At 29.4% G+C, this 22,024-nt stretch overlaps 1 protein-coding gene across 1 annotated transcript in view; it reads left to right on the forward strand.

Moving 5' to 3' along the window:
- LOC124373962 (neuronal acetylcholine receptor subunit beta-3-like) overlaps positions 1–21,227 on the forward strand; it is a 34,592-nt gene extending 13,365 nt beyond the window's left edge. The window contains exons 7-8 of the mRNA XM_046832269.1: positions 2,228–2,397; positions 20,963–21,227. Of these exons, the coding sequence (XP_046688225.1) occupies positions 2,228–2,397; positions 20,963–21,133 (341 nt within the window). The 3' untranslated portion in view covers positions 21,134–21,227. The remainder of the gene's footprint in view (positions 1–2,227; positions 2,398–20,962) is intronic.
- Positions 21,228–22,024: the final 797 nt, after the last annotated feature.

The following is a 22,024-nucleotide window of genomic DNA, read 5'->3' on the forward strand; positions in this document are numbered from 1 at the left end:
AAAAATCAATATTACATACCAATGATTTTGAATTCAATTTAAGAATTTATTTTAATACTATCATGTAATTGTGATATCTAATTGTGTTCCAGGCCCAAGTGGTTGAAATAAATTAAATAATTCATCTGACAATGTTCAGTACTACAGGCTGGTGCCGTGTGTCAAAGATTTTCCATTTTTAGCATTTTTTATGGTTTTATATGCTGTGTATCTGTTTTGGTTATTTAAAATATACAAAACATACCAAACTGCGTCTTTTGTCTTATGCTTGCTGTTTTTGTTTGTTTTCATGTCTGAATATATTTTACTTAGTCTAATTAGAATTTCAGATTATATATTGCCTTTGCACTCATAAGTTTAATATTTATATCGACAGTGAAAATAATAGGTTATTTGGATATTAACGTCAGGTATTTTTATAAAAATAAACTATCAACGAATTTTTTAAAACACTTCATTCAATGGAGTAATTACAACTTTTTACAGTTGTATATATATATATATATATATATATATATATATATATATATATATATATATATATATATATAGTTGTTATTTTACTTAAGTATTAGTGATAAAATTCTGCAAGCTTTTGTTTGTTGAAGTTGTAAAGGTCTGTTAGGATAATCAGTCTCCAACTGCTTTTTCACCTTCTTATCTGTGGTCACTCTATTCCTATCATCTGATCAGAAATCTGATTTGAATGACAGAATGGAGTATAGAATTGTTATGCACCGAATAAAACTCAAGACATCAGAAGGTCAGCTATATTCTATATTGCAAATTGCAGTTTAGCGATGGAAGATATGGTAAGCAGCTGCATTTATTGTTGTCTCTTGCTTGCATGAATTTGACTAATAAAACTCAACTTATATCCAACATCAGATTTGTTACAGTTGTTAGGACCTTGCGTATTGAGGTTGTCTACTCGATCTTGACTCTTAACTGGTGATAGTATTCTCCAACAGTTGATAACCTTCTTCATGATATCGATCTGGAAACTTAAAAACATAAATCCTTTATTTTGATTTGGTGTTTATTAGTAAGCAGTCTGGGAACTGAGATCAATGATTTGTGAAATTTCCAATTTTCAAAGTCATCTTTGTACAAAATTATTCTACTCAAATTCTCTAATTCCTACATTGAAATTAACATGTGACTTGCCGGCCTTTACAAATCTCTTAGTAAACAAGAATTGACTAAATCATCTGAGATCAGTTCCGAGAGCTTCATTATATTTCATCATAGACATTTTTCCATTTAAATTTTGAAAACTCCTACCCACTTTGGCATTTTAACTACTACTCATTTATTGCATACTTCACTTTATACAATGTAATAAATTTGCAATGATGAAACTTCCTTAAAAAACTAAATTTATTCGAATTCAGAGGGTCCCATCAAGTGTTTCAAACATTTTTAATAATACTAGATTCGTACAAAAGGCGTCATTTAATAAATGTGGTATACTAGAAGTCAGTGAGCAGATGCATTCTGATGTTCACAAGACAGTCAATTAGCTACAGAGATTTGATTCTTACTTATCAAATAAACCTTTTAGTTCCTATTAAGAACAATTAGTTCTAAAACATTACTGGTGTGACCATTTCATAGATATGTTTTGAACAAGTAAATGTTTTTTTAATCATGAAATAATTATTCCTGAAACAATAAGAATTTAATTTAACCTCATATTGTGTATTTAAGCCATTGAATAGCTCTTGAACTTTTAGAGCAAAAGGTCCTTAAACAGTAAACATTCAATTTTATGAAACACACCCTGTGGACACTAGTATGAATAAATACTGAAGTGCAAATTTGATTGAGGTAATTATATTGCTTTCACTTTTAATATCTTCTTCATTCTATTAATATCCAATATGTTCATAGAATGTATATACAAGTTTATGTTATTGTATGTACATTAAATATACTATTAAATTGCTAGTTACATTAAATTATACAATTATTCACATTCTCTCAAACTTATTTTTTACTTACTGCAACCATTGATTGGATCAAAACATAGCTAAACGTAATATTTATAACTTGATTCATTAATACAGATCCAGAACCAATATTTGTTATGATTAAAAATTGTGTTTACTTCAAATTGCAAAGATGTTTGAATTTTCTGGTAGCATTGTTTTTGTTCATATAACAACCAGTAATTTATAATAAATTAAACGTTTAGCAAAATTTAATTTATCATATTTCTTTACAGTTAGAGTGTACAGTTTAGTGCTAGCAGTTGTCACATGTGCTACTACAGTCACTGTAATTGTTACCAACCTCACCAACACTTGTCATGTCCGACCTCCTCCTCGGTTTCTCTGTGACGCGATCTCTTCTCCTTTCATTGGTTCAGTCTTCTGCTTACCAAAACCAAAACTAGTAAGTACATAGAATAATTTATTATTGCAATCACAGTAATGATTATGAAAGAATTATCTTAAAAGTCTTCTTGGCTAGAAATATGATAGACAGAAATAGGAATTGCTTTCTTGTATATGATCATAACTAATAAATATTTTTATAAATAAAAAATCACATTATAATGATTCAAAAATGCAATAAACATAATGCTAATAATACTTTGTTTTTTGAGTTTCTTTGCATGGGTGTGTATAATTTATTTTTTAAATATACCTATGAAAAGGAAACATTTTTCATACTCCAACCGATAATGCCTTTTTTACCAAATTGACACTTAATACGTTATACTCGTAGTACAAGTATATAATATAGTACTGTCTTTCACTTTTGATACAATTCTAATTATGAATATTGACTTTATTTTGTTGACTTGTTTTGATTTGTGATTGAGTACTGAATATGGTGTATAGTATTAATATATTATATTTATATTAGGACAGACAATTTGCATTGTATAAAGACACATCCTGATTATTCTTGAAATTGATAGAAAAGTTTCTCTCAAGAAAGAAAATGATCGTCAGCTACATCAGTTTTGGTGGATTTTGAAATGGGAGGGTATGTAAAGAGTCAAAAATATCAAACAACTAGCTGTTCCCCGCCGCTTCGCACGCTTTTTGTAAGCTTTGCTCGTGTATGAGCACTTCTGGTTCAAGTGAATTATATTGTCAACGCCGATGTAGAGTTTACCTTGTTGACACTATCAAGAAAATCTGCCAAAAGTGTATGTTTATAACCATTGTACATGTACATGTACTTAATAATAAAGTGGTCTAACATTCAAGCTATAAGGCCAAACAGAAATTCATTTGAAAGACAAATATCCATAAAAACTTAGCACCTTCACATAGTGTGTGGTTAGTAGATATGAATATGCCGGTTCTAGACCACTTTTGGGACAGACAGAAAATCAATGTAAAATACTGTCCATTGAACCATAAACAAATCTAATAAAATCTAACAGGAAAGCACGAATGTTAAATAACCGAATCTTTAGCTGTTTTACTGTTCAATGTTTGCTTCTACATTTATAAGCTGTTTTAATGAAAAAATCAAAAAATCTTAATAAAAAATCTTTATTCTACAAAGTTAATTGTAACACAGTCTTTATCTTTTATAGTCTTCTTTCCAGTAACAATCAAGTGTAATTTTTCATTTTTGTTTAATTCTTTAATCTTTTTCTCATCCAAAACAGTCAAAAATCTGTTCGGTAAGTGTACTTTACAATCTTCCAACTCGGCAATTATTGTAAACCCGAATTTATCTTTCATTTTCTCCAAATTCAAGATTCTATGTTTCTTTTTTTCTTCCAATTCCACTAATTTCTTATATTCTTTGAATCTTAGTTCACCAACCTTATTCAACTCTTGTAACAGCGCTGCCATTTATTATAGAAAAATCTTTTAACTAAATTTAGTTAAAAGATTTTTCTATAACAAATAGAACAATCTGAAAACATTTGACCAGAAATTGTGCTGATTTGTGTCAAAAATCACTACTTCTCAAAATTTAATTTTACAAATTTTTGCTCTTTAAATAGAACAATCTGAAAACATTTGACCAGAAATTGTGCTGATTTGTGTCAAGTTGTCACAAAAATCACCACTTCTCAAAATTTTAGTTTACAAATTTTTGCTCTTTAAATATGGAGCGGAAAAAGATAGAGTGCCCATACTGCAAAAAAGACATTTTTGAACATCACTATACTCGTCATTACAATTCGAAAAATCATTTGAAGAACAAAGAAATTTATAATAAAGAACTAAATTATTTGAGGACTTGGGCTAAAGAGAATCAAATCGATGGTCACGAAAAGATGTACAATATAGAAAAATTGCGTGAATTAAAGAAAAGCTTTAAGGAAGATAAAAAAGATCTCAATCTATTTAATGATGAAAAAATTCAATCAATCGCTGAAAAATTGTCCTTAGAAACAAACGATAAAACTAAGTCTGAAATGATCGAAGAAATTGATAAAACTCTTAAAGTAAAATCCGAAAATATCATTGATGTAGAAGTTTTATCCTCAATACACGGTCTTTTCAAGCAATACATTTTAACAAACTTGAACGACAATTCCATGTCAATTTACAAATATCTTTCAATTATGCGGTCAGAAATTAAAAGTTTAATCGAGAAATTTCAAGAAAATGTTAAAAATATGAAGGGCTATCTCTCTTTGGAATGTGAATACGAACGAACTTTAGTGAATGGTGAACCGCAAACATGTCTAATGTATTTTACTATCAAAGCAGACGAAATCTTCGACGTAAACGACTTTATTACTAAGCAATTTAATAAATTAACACATCGAGAACAAACGAATAATCCAAATAAAGGTTCCGGATGGACATTTAAAAGTTGTAAACAACTAGTTTTGAGCCTTAATAAACATGAATTTATGAACGCAGGATCATATATCGATTTACCAAAGGAAATCAAAGATAAAAAAGCTTGTGTAAATATCAAAAATAAAGATGATTATTGCTTTATTTACTCTATCCGATGCGCTATTGAAAAACCCGAGACTCATGTTGACAGAGCAAAACAATACGAAAAATTCGTGAACGATGAGATATTTTCTGGATTCGACTATCCTATGTCTTTAAAAGATGTACAATTATTTGAAAAACGAAGCAGCAAAGCAAAGTACAAGTATCCGAAAATGTCTGTAAATGTCTATACTTTTGATGAAAAACTACACATAGTACCGTTGCAAATTTCAGAAGTTTATGACGCCAAGTTAGAAGTTGATTTATTGTATGTTAAACAAGATGATAAATCCCATTATGTTTTGATAACAGATTTAAGTAGATTAGCGAGTTCACAGATATCAAAAAATGCTCACAAGACGTTCTTGTGTCGAAGATGTTTAAGCCATTTTTACAAATCTGGAGATTTAACAGATCACTTAGAAATTTGTAAAAATCATGAAGTTTGTAAGCCAATTATGCCATTTCCAGGTCAAACAACTAAAATTTACTAATTATCAAAAGAAATTTAGCCATCCGTACGTTATTTATATGGATTTTGAAAGCATATTAGAGAAGATTCCCACATGCAAAAACAATCCACAAAAATCGACTACAACCAAGATTCAGAAGCATATTCCTTATGGTTTTACTCTATATTTAGTGTCTAATGTGACCAATCGTATGTACAAGCCGATATGTTATCGAGCAAAAAATGAAGAAGAGTTGCCGAACGTTCCTGCAAAATTGTTTGAAGAACTCAATAAATTATCGAAGTACATAGCTAAAAAATATAATTCAAAGAACATGAAGCCCATGAAATTGACTGACGAAGAAGAAATTTCGTATCAAAATTCAAATCTTTGCCACATTTGTGAAGAAATATCGTATCAAGACACTGAAAAAACTTTAGGGTTTTTACCAGATAATTGGAGTTCTGCTTATGATGCATTCAAAAAATGCAGAGATCACTGTCATTTGACTGGAAAATTTCGAGGTGCAGCTCATAGAATTTGTAATCTGAATTTGAAATTTCCTCAGAATATTCCCGTTTTCTGTCACAATATGTCTAATTACGATACGCATTTGTACATAAAAGAATTGGCAAAACAATAGGCTACGGTAATGTTGATTTGATTGCAAACACCGATGAACGATATATAAATTACTCTGTAAATTCTGGATACGGGTATGAATTTGATGGTGACAAACCTAGAAAGTTCATAAAATTCTCTTTCGTAGACACGTTTAGATTCATGGCCTCGTCTATTGAAAAGTTAGCTAAAAACCTCAAGAAAGAAGACTTCAAACATACAAATCATTTTATACAAGATGGACTGAATGAGATAATAGAAAGACAGCCAAATGACGACGACGAGATTTTTAAAATTCTATCTGGAAAAGGAATATTTCCCTATGAATTTATCGACAGTATTGAAAAACTTGATTACACAGAAGAATTGAGAATTCAAGATTTCTATTCACTTTTGACAGATGAGAGCATATCTGAGAAAGATTTTCAACACTACTTGAGCGTTTGGAACAAATTAAAAGAGAAAAATCTTGGAAATTACTCTGATTTGTACAATATCCAAGATGTTTTATTGCTTGCTGATATATTCGAAAATTTCAGAAACATTTGCCTTAATTGTTATAAACTCGATCCGGCACACTATCTAACAGCTCCCAGTCTCGCATGGGACGCAATGTTAAAATTAACGAAAATTGAGCTTCAGCTAATTAACGATTATAATATGTATTTGATGATTGAAAAAGGCATTCGCGGGGGCATTTCTCAGTGTATTAAACGATATGTGAAAGCAAATAACAAATATTTGAAAGATTTCGATAAGACAAAGCCCGAAAACTATTTGTTATACGTTGATGCTAATAACCTTTATGGGTATGGCCTAATGCAAAAACTGCCGTTTAGTGATATCAAGTGGATGGATCCAAAAACTTACACAACTGAAGAATGGAAAGAAACAATTTTGGAACTCACTGGCGACGAAGATTATGGCTATATTCTCGAAGTTGATCTTGGATATCCAACAAATTTACACGAACATCACAAGGATTTACCTCTTGCTCCAGAACATTTTAAAAACAAACTTTGCACAACTCTACTGGATAAAACTGAATACGTTGTTCATTCGAGAAATTTGAAGTTCTATTTGGAACAAGGTATGATTTTGAAACATGTGAATAGAGTTATTGCATTCGATCAGAAGCCTTTTATGAAAGAATACATTGATTTTAACACAAACATGAGAACCAAAGCTACAAGCGACTTTGAAAAGGACTTTTATAAGCTGATGAACAACTCAGTTTTTGGAAAATCTATGGAAAATGTGAGAAACAGATGTGATATTAAGCTTGGAAATGAAGAATTTTCAATGAAACAAGCTAAGAAAACGAACTTCAAAAGCTTCACTATCTTTGACGACAACTGTATAGCGAGTCACATGTACAAACAAAAGGTTAAATTTAACAAACCGATTTACATAGGATTTTCAGTTCTCGACCTCTCAAAATTGCTAATGTACGAGTTTTATTACAACAAATTAAAGAAGTTTGATCCAGATTTGAATCTGTGTTACATGGATACAGACAGTTATTTTCTAGAATTGAAACGTGATCCTTACAAAATTATTAAAGAAAATATAGATGACTTTGATACAAGTGATTATCCAAAAGATCATGAATGTTTCACTACTAAAAATAAGAAGGTAATAGGGAAATTCAAAGATGAGTTAAATAGCGAAGTTTTAGAAGAATTTTGTGGTTTAAGGTCTAAGATGTACTCGTACAAATATCTAGATAAAAACCCAGTTAGGTGTAAAGGAATTAAGAGAAGCGTTGTAAATAAAACAATAAATATCGAAAACTTGAAGAGATGTTTGTTCGAAGATAAAGAAGAATTTAGGGAGATGACAGTCATCAAAAAGTTATAAACATGAGTTGTACACTGTTACCATAAACAAGCTGGCACTGAACGCTAAAGATGATAAGAGAATTGTCCTAGAAAATAAGATCGATACAGTACCGTATGGATATAAAACAGATATTTTAGAAGAGTTAAACAAACTTGGAAACTTTGATATGTAAATGGAAGATGATTTAATTCACTGTCACAAGTGTAAAAAGAAAACGAAAAATATAGATTCTAAGATTGTTCAAACTCAAAACGGATTGTATAGAATTGCAGCAAAATGTTCAAAATGTAAGACAAATAAGAGTAAATTTATAAAGAATCCAAATGAAAAACAAGTAAAGAAAGAATTAAAGAATAAAGAAGAAATAGAGATTGAAGCTAGAGAAATTCATGCACCAGTACGAAAAAAGTTTAAAAAGAGAAAAATTATAACTTTAGGAATTGACGATTTATGGGCAGCAGATTTAGTTATAGTGTCTAACTATTCAGATCAAAATGATGGATTTAAGTATATGTTAAATGTTATTGATACTTTCTCAAAATATGCTTGGTCAAGAGCTATCAAAAGAAAAAACGGCAAGGATGTTTCAAAAGCTTTCGAAGATATAGTAAAAGATGCCATAAGGATCAATCACAAACCTCCTAACCTACTTCATACAGATAAGGGTTTAGAGTTTAAAAATAAAGAATTTAACGATGTTTTGAGGAAATACAACATTAAGATTTATCATACTGAAAACGAAGAGAAATCAAGTATTGTAGAGAGATATAACAGAACTCAAAATGAGAGAATGAAAGTAATTTTTGAGATTAATAAAAACTTTAAATGGATCGATATTCTTCAAGAAATCGTAAAGAAATATAACGATACTGTTCATAGCACAATCAAAATGAAGCCTAAAGACGTAGATAAAGATGCAGAAAAAGAGTTATTAGAGTCGGTTTTTAAGTATGTTCCACCAGAAATTCACACGAAAACTAAATTTAAAGTCAATGATCATGTAAGAATTGTTAGTAAAAAACAAACATTTTCGAACAAATATAAGAACAATTGGTCAAGAGAAATCTTTGTGATTTATCAAATTAATAACACAGATCCTGTAACTTATAGTATAAAAGATTTAAATAATGAAGAAATAACCGGAAAGTTTTATGAATATGAATTGAGAAAGTCAAAGATTTTTTTCTATATAAATGGAGGCCCAAAAGAAATGTTCAATGTGCAAAGAATTAAAAGGTTTTGAAGAATTTTATAAAGATAAGAGTAGAAAAGATGGAATTATTTATAATTGTAAAGATTGTTATAGGAAGTATCATAAAGAGCTGTATGATAAAATAGAAAAATTAACTTTGGAAGAGAAAGAATGTCTTAAATGTAAAGAAACTAAAAAAATTTCAGAGTTTAATAGTGATCACTATAGTAGAGATAAGAAAGACTCATATTGTAAAGATTGTGTAAAGAAGAATCACCATAGATTATATTATGAAGATACTCAATGTGAATGTGGAAGAACTATAAAATGGTTAAATAATTATCAAAAACATTTACAAACAAAATATCATAATTCAAGAGTTTAACATTTTCATCGTGTAATAATTTTTTCTATATAAATGGAGTCTCAAAAGAAATGTACAAAGTGTCAAGAAGAGAATAGAAAAGACTGTTATTGTAAGGAATTATACGTTAAAATGGACAAATTAACTTTAGAAGAAAAAAATTGTTACTTTTGTAAAGAAATTAAAAATATTTCTGAATTTAATAACTGGCAGTATAGTAAAGATAGAAAAGATGCTTTTTGCAAAGATTGTGCTAAAAAAATTTTCAGCGAAAGTTATAAAAACGAAATGCCTTGTGAATATGAAAAAAGAATTCTACAATGGTTACCTAGTTATGCTAAACATTTACAAACAAAATATAATAAATCGAGAGTTTTTAGTAAAATTTAGAAACATTTTCATCGTGTAATTTAGATATTCTATAAATCAGTCGAGATTCTGCCATATTTGTAGTAAAATGATTTCCGTTGTATAAAATATTCAAAGATTCTTTCATTTGGTTATACAAATTGATAGAATTTGGTTCGTCATCAATGAACAAAATCTCTAATTCAGGATATTTTATTTTTAGATGTTTTAATCGGTTTGGTATTTCTCGTTTCTGAGCTCTGATAACGTAATAAGGATATTCCCACATGTGATTCTTCTTAACTAACACAAAAACATGGTGTTTTTTCTTATCAAAATCTTTACATACCATATCTCTCTTCATTAATTCCATTCGCAATTCTTGATTCTCTATTTTCAATGATTTCATTTCATCTTTAATTTGTAACTGTTTTATTTCATCTTTTAACTGCTTATTTTCGTTTTTGAGTTTGTACTCACCATATTTTCTAATGGAAGGTAATACTTCTTTCGTAACCCAATTTTTAAACAATTTCGCTTCTGGTTTATGCGATCTCAAAATTAAAGAATAAAGTCCAGATTCATTAACGAAAACAGTGTTATTTTGGAAGTTTGAAGGTAAGCTATTTATAGCCCCCCTTATATTTAGATTAAAATAGAAGTTTTTATCATCTTCGTCAACGTTTATTCTGATCGTTTGCATAGTATTTTCATATTCTAGAATTTTTGCTACGTCTTTAGCCTTAAACCAGATCACATTGTTTTCGTCAACAATCGTAAAGATATGTTTGTTATTGAATTTTAGTTGATTATTGAGTAGGTCTACAACTGACTCCATTTAGATAGAAATAAAATTTAACTAGTAATTTTTATTTCAGTATAAAGTCCAGATTCATTGATAAAAACAGGGTCAGGATGAAGATTGTTAAGGGGTCTATGGGATAGACTCTTGTAATTTATACATTCAAAAGTTGTTTTCTTGAAAATTTGAAGGTAAGAACGATTCGTTCCCCCCCCCTTGATTCATCATTCTTTCGACAATCTTAAATATATTGTTGTTTTACTCTCATTATTTAATAGATTTCCTTCAGAGTCTTGAATAGTCAGAACGATTTTTTGAATTCTTTTAATATTTTTTCTAATTGGAATATAATCGATTTCATTTGGTTTTTCACTGATTTTTGATCCATAAGCAACATTTGGGAAAAATGTGTACAAAATTTCAGATTCTTTGTGTAAATGTTCGGTATGATTTTCAAAACTAGGTTCAACGAGATTACAATGTACTTCAATTACATCGAACGGTCTAAATTTTGGCGTTTTATTTCCTAAATATACCTGATTTGGCTCAATAGTTTCTTGAACAAACCCTAACAAATCTACAATAATTGCTGAAAACATTATTCTTACTGGTGATTTTATTTGAATTTTATTAGAGAGATAATTTTTTTTGCATTTCAAACTTGTTTTCGTCAAAGTTTAAAGATTTATCTGATTGTTTGAATGTTTTCAGATCATTTTTAAGGGAATTTTTTATTTGATCGAAAGTATAATATCCTTTGTTTAAACCATAGTATTTTGTTATGTTCTTCTCACTAAATCCTATACAATAAGGAGAACTTTCACTAATATTTATTACAAAATTATCAGAATAAAAGCCGCTTAAACCGATAAAATAATTTGATTCTTCCTCTAAGTGTATAGGATGTTCCAAGTTTTAAAACTAATTTAGAGCTTTCTGAAGTCAACTTGAACAGCTTCATTTTCGCAAGCGTTGCTTCAAGATGAAAATCTTCTATTTAAATGGAGAAATTTTTTAAAGCAAAAAGATCAGATAAAACTTCAAACGTTTGAAGAAAATAAGAAAGATCAACCAATCAGATTGTTAATTGTTGGTTCAAGTGGATGTGGAAAAACAACTTTATTATTGAATTTTATCTACAATAGGTTGATTCCTTATTCCAATTTGTATGTTTTTAGTAAATCTTTAGAACAAGACGCCTATAAAAAATTACAAGAAAGATTTGAAAATATTGAGAAGAACTTAAGTAAGAAAATATCATATTTTTATAATGCTTCCGAGGACATAGTTCCGTTAAGCGAATGTAAACCGAATTCTTTAATCGTTTTTGATGATTGTATTTTGGAAAATCAAGACGTTATCAAGGAATATTTCGTAATGTCTCGTCACAAAAATATCTCTTGTATCTATCTTTCTCAATGCTTTTCAAAGGTTGATAAACAAGTTATTAGAAATAATTTGAATATGTTGTGTGTTTTTAAGCAAGACGATCACTATTCGAGAAAGATTTACAACAATTATGTGGGATCTGATATGAGTTTTAACCACTTTAATGAATTGTGTGATAAAATTTGGAAAGAAGACTATGGATTTTTAACTATTAATCTAACTTTGAAGCCTAAAAATGGCAAATATTTGAATAAATTTTCCAATATAAACGTGTGATAATCTAGTTGTTTTCATGTTTTTACGTTCACGTTCCACGTTCACGTTCATGTTTCACGTTCATGTTTCACGTTCATGTTTCACGTTCACGTTTTACGTTCCGTGTTCTCGTTTCGTGTTCACGTTTCCACGTTCCACGTTCACGTTTTACGTTCCGTGTTCACGTTTCGTGTTCTCGTTTTCACGTTTCGTGTTCACGTTTCCACGTTCCACGTTCACGTTTTACGTTCCGTGTTCACGTTTCGTGTTCTCGTTTTCACGTTTCGTGTTCACGTTTCCACGTTCCACGTTCACGTTTTACGTTCCGTGTTCACGTTTCGTGTTCTCGTTTTCACGTTTCGTGTTCACGTTTCCACGTTCCACGTTCACGTTTTACGTTCCGTGTTCACGTTTTACGTTCCACGTTTCGTGTTCTCGTTTCGTGTTCACGTTTCCACGTTCCACGTTTACGTTTCAAAATTTTCCTAAATAAATGGCGAACGTAACTTCAGAAGAAGCAAAAAAACTTGATCAAATAGAAAAGAAATTAATCAAAGAATTTAAAGAACAGATTCGAATTGATGAAAAAGAACAAGAATTTATTCAAAAAATGAATCAACCTGTAACATCTGCAATAAAAAATGTTGAGGGCAAAATTGAAAATGTTTTAAGCGATAATCAAAATTTGATGAATTTGGTTCCAGTTGTACGACAATTTGCTGATATTTCGATACCAGAATCTGAGTTTGAATTGCCAAAATTACCATCTTCAACACCATTTAGACCTCGAATCATTGAAGACTCTACCATAGTTGAACCAATAAGTCCTGGAACAACGGATATAATAATTGGTGAAATTGGTAAAAAATTTCTTCCTAGAGCAAAGGATGATAAATTTGGTTTGTATTGGGACAGAAAAAAGAAAAGTTTTATGATTGGAAATTTGCCCGTGAATTTTGAGCATAATGATATCATTATTAATGAAAAAAACATATGAAGGAACTCAAGGTTTATGGAGATTATTAACAGGCACTGATGTTCCAAAAGACGGTTTATATTCTGAAGAAGACTTGAAAAAGTATACTGAAATTTTATGGAAATCTGATTCAATTTACAAAAATAATGATCCATCAACTAAGAAACCAAAGTCAAGTAAAGGTAAAAAATATCTCAATTTGATTAAACCAATTTGGGAAAAAAGAATCGAAGGATCAGGTGTGAGAAAATACAGTGATAATAAGATTGAATACAGATATATCGACGATTTGACAAAACTCGATGGAATTATTAATTATATTTATGCTCAAGAAAAGGCTGGAAACAACAATTTTTTGAACGAAAAGAAAGCGATTAAAGATTTTATTTCGAACAAACTTGATGAAATGATTGAAAAACCTGATGGAATTAAATATTTAAAACGAGTTTTGCCGGCAATAAGTTCATCTATGATTGAGGGTAGTGGACTTTTGAATGATTTTATCAACAATTTACCTTTTGAATTACACGTACCAACTTATCAGTATCTGGGGCCTGGCACAAAACTCGAAAAAAGACTAAAAAGAGGAGATCCTGGTATAAATAAATTAGATCAAGCTGCTATGGAACACGATATTTTTTATGCAAAACATAGAGACACAAATTCCAGACATATCGCAGATAAAGTTTTGCAAGATAAGGCAATGGATAGATTTTTATCAAAAGATGCTAGTTTAGGTGAAAGATTTGTTGCGCTTCCAACAGCTGGAGCAATGTTTTTGAAGAGAAAACTAGGAATGGGAATCGAAGAGAACTTGAAATTTTAACTATATAAATGGAGGTGAATGTAAATTTCAGCAAAAATCAGAAAGAAAAAATAAAATCCGCTTTTAAGAAGAAAATACCCGTTAGTATTCAATTTAAAATAGATCAACTAAAAAATGGCGAAGATAAGATATTTTTAACAAATAGACAATATAATAAACTCGAAAAACATAAGAAAAACAATAAAGGAACCAGAATAGAATTTTCTTATAATCAGTTGAAAGAACTTAAAAATGGTGGACTTTTGAAAGATTTATTAGATTTTGGAGAAAATATTCCAGTTGTTAAAAATGTTGTTCCTTATGTTCGTAAAGCTGCTCCAATCGTTAAAAAGGATGTGATTCCTATTGTTCGAAACATTTTAAATTGGTTAGATAAAGAGTTGGAAGATGTTACAGGATCTGGATTAGATGAAAAAACTTTGAATTACGTGAAATCAAACATTGAAAAAAAAAATTTAAACCTTTAACATTCGGGGAATTGGAAGAAATCTGCAAAAATATTAAACATTTTAGAGGAATCTTCATGAGAGATACATTACCTGAAAAAGTTAAGAAATTTGAATGTGGAATTGTGAATTTAGACTCGATTATGGGAAGTGGAACGCATTGGGTTTGTTATTATAAGAATGATAAGAATACATGTTATTTTGATTCGTATGGAAGAATTGAGGACAAACCACCTATAGAATTGATTAAATATTTGAAAAAATCAAGCGTCTACTACAATGATTCTCAGATTCAAGACTATAAAGATCCCCCAATTTGTGGTCATTTATGTGTTTTTGTTTTGAATGAACTGAGTAATGGTAAAGATTTTAAAGAAGTTGTTAACAAATTATTGCTTAATAATTATGGATTCACAAAATATTTTTGACGTATTTGGAACACAAATTATTCAAAATGTAGATAATAGTTTGAATTTTGATAGTTTGAGAAATGAGTTTGATAACAAGTTAGAAAATGTATTACAAAACCTTCCAGATTCAGATATGTTTGCTGTCGAGATTGAAGATTTTAAAGCAGAATATGATAACAAACTTGCAAATTTCATGAGTTCAAATGAAGTTGCTGATAAAATAAAAACATTGGAAAAAGAAGTTGATGATGGTGTAAAAAAATTATTTACCAATTTAATGTCTCATATCGAAAAAGCTGATGAAATTACTGAAGCGATCAAAGTTGAAAAGAATTATGTTAGTTTGGCTAATAAGAAAAGAATTGTCGGTGTTCGACCTGGTATTGACAAACATGATGTTGTTGTTAAAGAACAAATTTTGAAACCTCTAAAATTATCAGAAAACATCGATATTGTTGATTTACATGATCCGAATGTTAAAAATGCCTTAGATTTTAAAGGAAAAAGAATTAGCGGTGTTAGTAAAGGAATTAATCCATTTGATGTTGTTGTAATGATTCAATTAGAAGATCCTATTAAAATGTTTAATGAACTAAAACAAAATTATGAGAATCATAAACAGCATGTTAAAGATTTTACAACAGAAGTCTATGACAAGTTAGAAGCCAGAAATAGAAGATCAGTAGACGATGTTGGTGAATTACTTGATAAAGTAAATAAACTAGAAGAAAACTTTAATACATATAAAAATAGTGTTAATGTATTAGTTGGTGAAGTAATTAACAAAATTCTGGAAGATTTTGATACACATTTCAATGAGAAAATAAACTTTTTTGAAGATTTTGGTACACGTTTAAATGAGCAAATAACACATAATAATGAATTACTTAAAAGTATAGATGATCGATACTCTTTATATCTCGATAAAGTAAATAAACTAGAAGAAAACTTTAATAAATTTAAAGAAGATGTTAATAAAACTTTTGAAAATATTGATAACAGATTTAATGGATTAGGTGGTTACGATGACTAATTTTCCTTATATAAATGGCGCTCATATATTGTGTGAGATGTAAAGAAAAAACTGCAACAAACGATATAAAATACTATGCAAACATTAACGGAGTTAAAAGAATTTCGGGAAAATGTGCTGAATGTAACTCAAAAAAGAGCCAATTTATAAAAACTTGATTTTGAAATTTTTTCTTAATAAATAGAGATGGCGGGACATTACAGTGCTTTCGATCTTTTTATAATGCAACACGAAAGAGATTTGAAAAAAGAACATTGGGATGACATTTCTCAAAAATATGAATTATCCGAAGATATGATGAGATTATACGTAAACAAATTGAATTGGTATAACATTGCTAAATATCAAACTTTATCATCAGAGTTCATTCAAGAAAATATACATTATCAATTAAAAGATCATATGTCTGTTCTTTGTCTCTATCAACACTTGAGTATAAAGTTTTTGGATGAAAATAAAGATACAGTTGATTGGAACAATATTATAGATAGCGGTTACTATCCTGTGCAAATTTTATTGAAATATGTGACCGAGATCGCAAAATTTAAGGAAGAGAATCCTGAATATGACGAAGTAGATCATTAAAAATGACTCTAATCTTTTTAATTATTTTACTAAAATTTATATCTTTTCTTATAAAAACGTACATTAGATCGATGAAAAAATGATACACGATGTTTAAAATTTCTAAATTTTCTCTTATTAAATGGCGGACTACAGAAAATATGCTAGTGATATTGAAAGGGCGGAGTTTAAAAATTTCTATCCAATTAGTAAACAACATTTGAATGAACCGAATAAAAGAACTGAGTTTAATATTGATTTTGGAGATAACTTTTGCTCGTCTAACTTCCAGTTTTATATTTCTGGAACTTTAACAAAACAAGATGGTCAAGCATATCTTGGAACTGATAATGTTAGATTAATCGATAATTTTATACCGTTTTTATTTTCTAAGATTGAAGTAAGAAAACACAATAAATTGATAGAAGAAGTCGAAAACTGTGGCCAATTAAGCACAATTAAAGGAACTATTTCGTATTCAAAAAGTGATGTTATTTCTCAAACTTCTAATGGCTTTTGAATCAGATTTTAAATTTGGTGTTTTTGAAGCAGCTGGAAATTTATCTCATTTTGGATTAGGATTTTTTGAAAATGTTACTATTCCGATCTATAAAGGAGGATTTTATCTAAGTTTTATAAGAGCAGAAGACGATGATGCGATTCTGAAGACTGCAACTGGAAATGTTATGCCTGTTGATGGAAAAATAACAATTACAGATTTTTTTATTAGAGTTCCAATGATTGATTATAAAATCACGAGTAAAATAAGGTTGATTGATGAAATTACAAAAAGTCAAAACATTATGTTTAATTTTCTAGATTGGCAGTGTATTGAACAAAAAGGTATTTCCGGAACAACTTATTCGTTCGATATTACAAACATTTATAGAAATATCTTCAATCCCAAGTTCGTTATTATAGGTTTTCAAACAGGTAGACAGAATAATCAAGAAAAAAATCCTTCAAAGTTTGATAGTTTGGATGTAAAAAATATCAGAGTAAAATTGAACGGTTCTTATTATCCAGATGAATTACAAAACTTAAACATTTCAGGAGGTCTTTTCAGAATCATGTATCAGATGTATCAAGATTTTAAGAAAGTTTACTGTAATAATAAGGAAATGTATTACAATCCTAAAGAATTTTTAGCGAATAGACCTATTTATGTCATTGATACAACAAAGAGTATGACAAATATTTCTGGTTCAAAGAACGATATAATTATCAATATGGATTTTCAAAAAGCTGTTACAAACGCGATTTGTTATGTTGTTGTTGTCTCTGAGAAATTTTTAGCCTATGATGTGATTAAGAACGATATTAGAGAAATTCAGTAAAATTTTTGAAAAAATCGTCTTATTGTCTATATTATTCATTGGATAATTCTACAACTTTACAGAATTGTTAAAGACATTGATATAAGTATTCATTTTTAATTTCAAAAGAATATCTTAAAAAATGGGGATGATATTAACAAAAAACTATTCCAAGGTCATCTTAAGGGTTGGACCGGAAGTTATGATTTTAAAAAATACTTTAATATTTACTGATCCTATATACCAAATTTCAGCAAAAAAGCTCCAATAGTTCTCGAGATATAAGAGTTTTAAGATAAGGGATGATTGGGGTAGTTTTTGAAAATTTTGTTATTTTCATGAAATTTTAAGTTGAACTCGCTTGTTTTTGAAGTTTCAGATTTTTCTGATAATTTTTTTTATTTTTTTATGAATATTAAGAAATAGGGGATGATTTCACCCTTATGGATAAGTTAAGTCGAAAGAGTTAAGTATTTACTATATGTGTACCAAATTTCATTAAAATCGGTTGAGTGGTTTTTGAAATATAAAATTATTAATAAACTTGTAAACTAGCAATCCTAATTGAACAACTTATATAGCAGAGATATAGCTTATATCTTTCGAGACTCTCCGTAGCTCAGTTGGTAAGACGCTTGCCTTCAAAGCCTGAGGTTCTGGGTTCAAATCCCAGAGCTTCAGGCGCGCTTTTTATTGAGGAAGACATGGTTGTCGTTCAGTGGTTGGGGACAAGTCTTTACACGAGTGGCCATAGTGTAATGACTATAGAACAAGCCGAGTAATGACAACTGTGGTTGGCGCGCCATTTGCTTCCTCACCTTTCCCCTTAATTCCTTCTCTTCCTTAATTCGTACATTCCTTCTCTTCCTTAATTCGTTCATTACATTCATCATTCACATCATTCATTAATACAACATTACACTTACAAAACACCCGACACAAATTCCCTAATTGTATCTCTCCATCAACTTCTACACAGTAGTTACCAAAGAAAAATGAGACTTGGGAACAAAAAAATTCCAGAGTCTAAGACCCGAATTACAGCTCCTAGCCATTAACTTGGTTGGACAGTAGCAGTGCAGGGCCAAGTCTCTAAACAATAGACACCGTAGAAGTTGAATGTGATGTGATTCCCCATAGCGCAAACACGCACACTAACAACACTACACCAAAGACACAATCATTCATTTTGTCTTTTACAATAATTGATGATGTTCATATTATTCTCTTTCATTCCTTCTAAAACTTCAAAAATATACTCTTTCGCTGATGAAAAATCTCGATTTCTTCCGGAATAATCTTTGTAGTCATAGACAAAATATCCTAAATAGTTGTACAATAGAATGAAATTATTTCTATTTATCTCTGTTGTAGAAATGTAAACACAAACATTTGCGCTGAAAAATTTATATCTCGGCAGACTTAGTTCCATAATCTCCATTTATAAAAAAATCTTTTTGTTTAAATGGAAGAGTATAATGCCAACTGTTACAAGTGTTCTAATAGAGGAGAAATTATCGATAAAAGATATTTAGTTTGTAGAGGTTGTAATTTAATTTTGTTAGAAAGACCTAAACCTAAGAAATTTCGAAATAAATTAACACATTTGAATAACCTGCTTACAAAATTGCAATATGGAGACAAGAAGCAAACAAAATTTGTTACAGAATTTAGAAAACAGAATAAAAATTTTTACTTATCTCTTGGAACCATTGACAAAATTATTTTCCTTTTCAAAGAATACATTAGGTTTGTAGGTATCGATACACACGTTTATTATGAAAAGATATTACCTGTATTTTTTCATTATCTGGATGTTGAATTTGTTTACGATTTTGAACCAGAAATCCTCGATGATTTTATAGTACATTTGGAGAAATTAAACGAAGAACCTCTTGAAAAGAATGCGGTTTTACTCACATTCTCCCCGACTTCTCGAGTGATTGTTAGCAAATTTCATTTTTTCCGTCTTTAAATTTTTTCTATTTAAATGGAGTTCTTGAAGGAGTTAAATGATATTGGAGAATGTAAATTCAAAGAGTATAAGAAGTTGAATGAATTGGAAGAAAAAAAGAAGTACAAAATCTTGAATTTGGAGAAAATGAAAGATAAATTCGGGTTTACAATAATTGCCGAGTTGGAAGATTGTAAAGTACACTTGCCGAACAGATTTTTGACTGTTTTGGATGAAAAAAAGATTAAAGAATTAAACAAAAATGAAAAATTACACTTGATTGTTACTGGAAAGAAGACTATAAAAGATAAAGACTGTGTTACAATTAACTTTGTAGAATAAAGATTTTTTATTAAGATTTTTTGATTTTTTCATTAAAACAGCTTATAAATGTAGAAGCAAACATTGAACAGTAAAACAGCTAAAGATTCGGTTATTTAACATTCGTGCTTTCCTGTTAGATTTTATTAGATTTGTTTATGGTTCAATGGACAGTATTTTACATTGATTTTCTGTCTGTCCCAAAAGTGGTCTAGAACCGGCATATTCATATCTACTGTGGTTATTATACACAACTATCTCGTAATTGTAGTTTACAATGTGCAGGCGCTTTGATAACTTATATATTTTGCAGCGCCTCCTGGTGGTGAGTTACATCAATGGGCATAGCATATAAACCTTCAACCTTCTACGTGGAAAAATACATATACATACAAATTTTCATAATGATCGGTCAAATAGTTTCTGAGTCTATAAAGGACAAACACACAAACATTCATTTTTATATATATAGATAAGTTTTTTGACGTATACTGTTTTAGCTTTACACATTAAATACCAATGGTCTCACACATAAATATTAGTTAGACCACCACTTTCAGTCAACTAGTCAGTTTATATAACATTTATTTTGTGTTGTTTTTAAATGTGCCAAGCTAAAAACATTGTGATCTGAAAAGATTTATTGATTATTCGATACTTGATTTTGACTTCAACTAAAACTAATGCGGCTGACGAATAATTTCTTTCTTAGGAAAAACTTCTCTACTGATTTCAAGAAAAACATACATCACTTGATATGTGACTGCCACTTTCGTAAATTACCATAAATGTTAAATATGGCTGTTAGTTCTGACTCCAGCCTCTGATGACCACCAGCATTGTCCCTCTCTACCTTCACTTTTAAGCCAATGTTATAGTATCTGCCTGACACTATTTGATATTGATATTGATATTGACAGAGAGAGCCAGAGTACAATCAGATGAGAGAGAGAGGTGTAGAAGACAGCTTGTCAATGGAGCCTGAGTGTGACAGTGTAGCCAACCTGTTGTGGGCCAAGTTAGCTGTGTTTTGTGACAGAGTTGCATTTTTCTTCGCTCTTTTTGCATATACTGCTATATTTGTTTTCTGAGGTGTTTATAAGCTATGACTAAGTTTGATATTTTGTATTAATTATATAAGTTTGATTGTACAAATCTTAATAATAAATATGTGATTAATTTAAATTATTGGTTTATTTACTTTCCCTGAGTTAATCTGTACACTGCATGACATAAAAAATATAATGCTTGTTAAATCATAACATATACCTAATAACCAGCTCCAAGTTAGAACAGCAAACATGAATCACTGTAAAATAGTATACAACTATACTATACTATACCTACTATAGTAGTACAACTTTTCTGTTGTCAATTGAGACTTTGTGTGCATTGTCATGTGTTTAAAGTGCATGTTTTTGCATTCATTTTAGGATTTGGCATTTGAAGATGACACCAGGTAACAATTCTCGAAATGATGTTTCTAGTCACAATGATAGCAAACTTCTGTTATTATTTTATCCTTTCCAAAAAGTACAGTTAGTACCTATGTATAATAAGTACTACGTACACATATTGACTGTGTGATATCACCTTTGAATAACGTCAGTTTTTTATATTAAAAATTATTTTCTTTACTTCTTATTACCTTGATGTTACCAACATTTTTACATGTTATTAAGTTTATTTTTATTTTAATAAATTTTTATTATTTAGAACCATATATGGTCTATATAGAGTATTATATAGTATAACTAGTGTATAATACATACACTATATATACTACTATAGTAGTATTATATCATATAGTACTATATGTATTATTAAATTTTGCAATTAACTTAACTGGTATATATATATATATATATATATATATATATATATATATATATAATATATTTCAAATATATGAATAATGCACATTGAATAAATTATACAGACTACCACAGTGCAATCACTGTTGTTAGCATACCCAACTCAAC

The sequence above is a fragment of the Homalodisca vitripennis genome, unplaced genomic scaffold, assembly GCF_021130785.1.
Source record: "Homalodisca vitripennis isolate AUS2020 unplaced genomic scaffold, UT_GWSS_2.1 ScUCBcl_6831;HRSCAF=14223, whole genome shotgun sequence".
Lineage (NCBI taxonomy): Eukaryota > Metazoa > Arthropoda > Insecta > Hemiptera > Cicadellidae > Homalodisca > Homalodisca vitripennis.